General features: G+C 36.3%; 1 protein-coding gene across 2 annotated transcripts in view; it reads right to left on the reverse strand.

Moving 5' to 3' along the window:
- The window catches only part of Atxn2 (ataxin 2), a 63,422-nt gene that overhangs the window by 58,849 nt on the left and 2,310 nt on the right, over nt 1-2,263 (reverse strand). For both annotated transcript variants that reach the window (XM_026784331.1, XM_026784326.1), the window contains exons 2-4: nt 1,598-1,657; nt 1,062-1,133; nt 355-505 (exon numbers count right to left, since the gene is read on the reverse strand). In XM_026784331.1, coding sequence (XP_026640132.1) covers nt 355-505; nt 1,062-1,133; nt 1,598-1,624 — 250 coding nt within the window. In that variant the 5' untranslated portion in view covers nt 1,625-1,657. The remainder of the gene's footprint in view (nt 1-354; nt 506-1,061; nt 1,134-1,597; nt 1,658-2,263) is intronic.

Genomic DNA, 2,263 nt, shown 5'->3' on the forward strand with positions numbered 1-2,263 from the left:
AAGAAAGAAAGAAAGAAAGAAAGAAAGAAGGAAGGAAGGAAGGAAGGAAGGAAGGAAGGAAGGAAGGAAGGAAGGAAAGAAAGAAAGAAAGAAAGAAAGAAAGAAAGAAAGAAAGAAAGAAAGAAAGAAATTATGTTACCCTATTTAAAAAAGATCATCTCATTCCCTGGCCTGAAGGCAAAGACCTACAACCTCAGCACCAGGAAAGCAAAAGTAGGAAGAACAGGAGGACAAGGTCAGTCTGAGCCACAAAGCAAGATCCTGTCTCAAGGGAGGGAAAAGCAAGTCTGTGTAATTGCTGGAGTGAGTCTATTACATCAGGAGGGCTAGGGTGACTTGGAAACAAAAGCCTACCTCTTCGTGCGTAATTGGAGTCTGTATCTTTAAATTGTACTACAACGAAGTCTGAGCATTTGAACAAAATACTCTCCATTATTTCTTCACGTTTTGGCCCCGAACTGGATTCTGTACTTTTCTCATGTGCAGCATCAAGTACCAAATCACACTAAATAAAAAAATTAACAAACATTAAAAACATTATTAAATAATATTTACTGGGATATTTAACTCATCAAAGCAAAAGTAAACATCATGAGAAAACCTGACCATCATGTCCTGTTTAGAAATGTAATCTTTTTTTTTTTTTTTTGGTTTTTCGATACAGGGTTTCTCTGTAGCTTTGGCGCCCTTCCCGGAACTAGCTCTTGTCATGTACCCAAATTCTAGAAATCCTCAGAACTAAAAGCTATTCTTGTTACAGTGTATCTGAAGTACACTAGTGTTAACAGAGAGAAGTAACTCAGCACACACCTCTGGTAGCTGACAAAGCTGAAAATGGTTGCATATCATCAACACATACAGTATTTTCAGATATACAAATCAGTTATTAAATAATAAGAATTTGTTACGAGAGAGAAAAATTCAAGTGGTTTTTAAAACTGAATAGATTGGGTGGTGAGCAGGAAAACACTCATGAGCTCAACTGTCAGATAGATCCACAGCAAGCTCAGACCTATTGAAGTGGCATGACCATACATAGATGACCAAATAGTGAAAATTACCTTAGGACTGTATGTTTTAAAAACTCCTTCATATACACCTCCATTTTTCACTTGTACTTCACATTTCGATCCCTAGAAAACACAATTTTTTTTTAAATAGTGTGCTACCTCACTATCAGAGAGAAGTGTTTTCATTTCACTTTACATTAAGACCTCATTCAGTATTGGATATTGACAAGCAATGATAAAGTTTCAACACATTAACATTACACTAAATTCTCTACATGGTATAGAACTGGCAACTCCAAAATATGAACTGAATACTAAAGCTATGTATTTTTCTGTCCACACTTCCATCAGATAACAAAATATTATTCAAAGGAGAATCAGCTATAATCACTATCATACATACAGCAGGGTTAGCAAGAATATTTTTACCGAGTTATAATAAATTGAAAATTATTCTAATGTATTTTTAAAATCATCTTCATTAAGTATGACCTAAAAATATTAGGCTGAGACTCGCTCTCTACATTTTAACTCTATGAAATATTCCACCCCAAAGGAATTTATCCCCAATAATATGGTTAACTTACAACCACTGATGTAAGTATATGAACCATCCTCACGTTTGCATAAATTCCATCAAAAGAAATCTGAAAAGTTTGAAAAATAAACACGATTACCAGCCTGTATTGTAAAGCTATCACTTTTCTAGCTGTAAGATGTGTGGATTATAATAAATTAAGGAAGAATTGGTTACAATCATATTTTATTTCCTTAGAGAACAGAAAGGTAAAAGTTTTAAACAATGAAATCAAACAACTATTCTAACTAATAATTAATATGACATAAAACAAACAAAAACAGCAGGCGTACACCTCCAAGTATGAGAAAATAAAAACCTCTGGAGAAGACAAACCAGTAGGGGACAGAATTTGCACAGCTGCCAGGGAAGGGAAATGTCATGCTGTCTTGAGTGCAGTACTGGCTGCAGAATTATAAACTTTAAAAACTCTAGTCACATCTAGGCATGCTTGAACACACCTTTAATCCCAGCATTCTGGAGGCAGAGGCAGGTGGATCTTTATGAATTTTAGGCCATCCTGGTCTATACAGTGAATTTCCAGGCTAGCCAGCCTCTATATTAAGACCTTGTCTCAAAAATACACACACAAGCCGGGCGGTGGTGGCACACGCCTTTAATCCCAGCACTCGGGAGGCAGAGGCAGGCGGATCTCTGTGAGTTCGAGACCAGCCTG

The sequence above is a fragment of the Microtus ochrogaster genome, chromosome 2 (assembly GCF_000317375.1).
Source record: "Microtus ochrogaster isolate Prairie Vole_2 chromosome 2, MicOch1.0, whole genome shotgun sequence".
Classification (NCBI taxonomy): Eukaryota; Metazoa; Chordata; class Mammalia; order Rodentia; family Cricetidae; genus Microtus; species Microtus ochrogaster.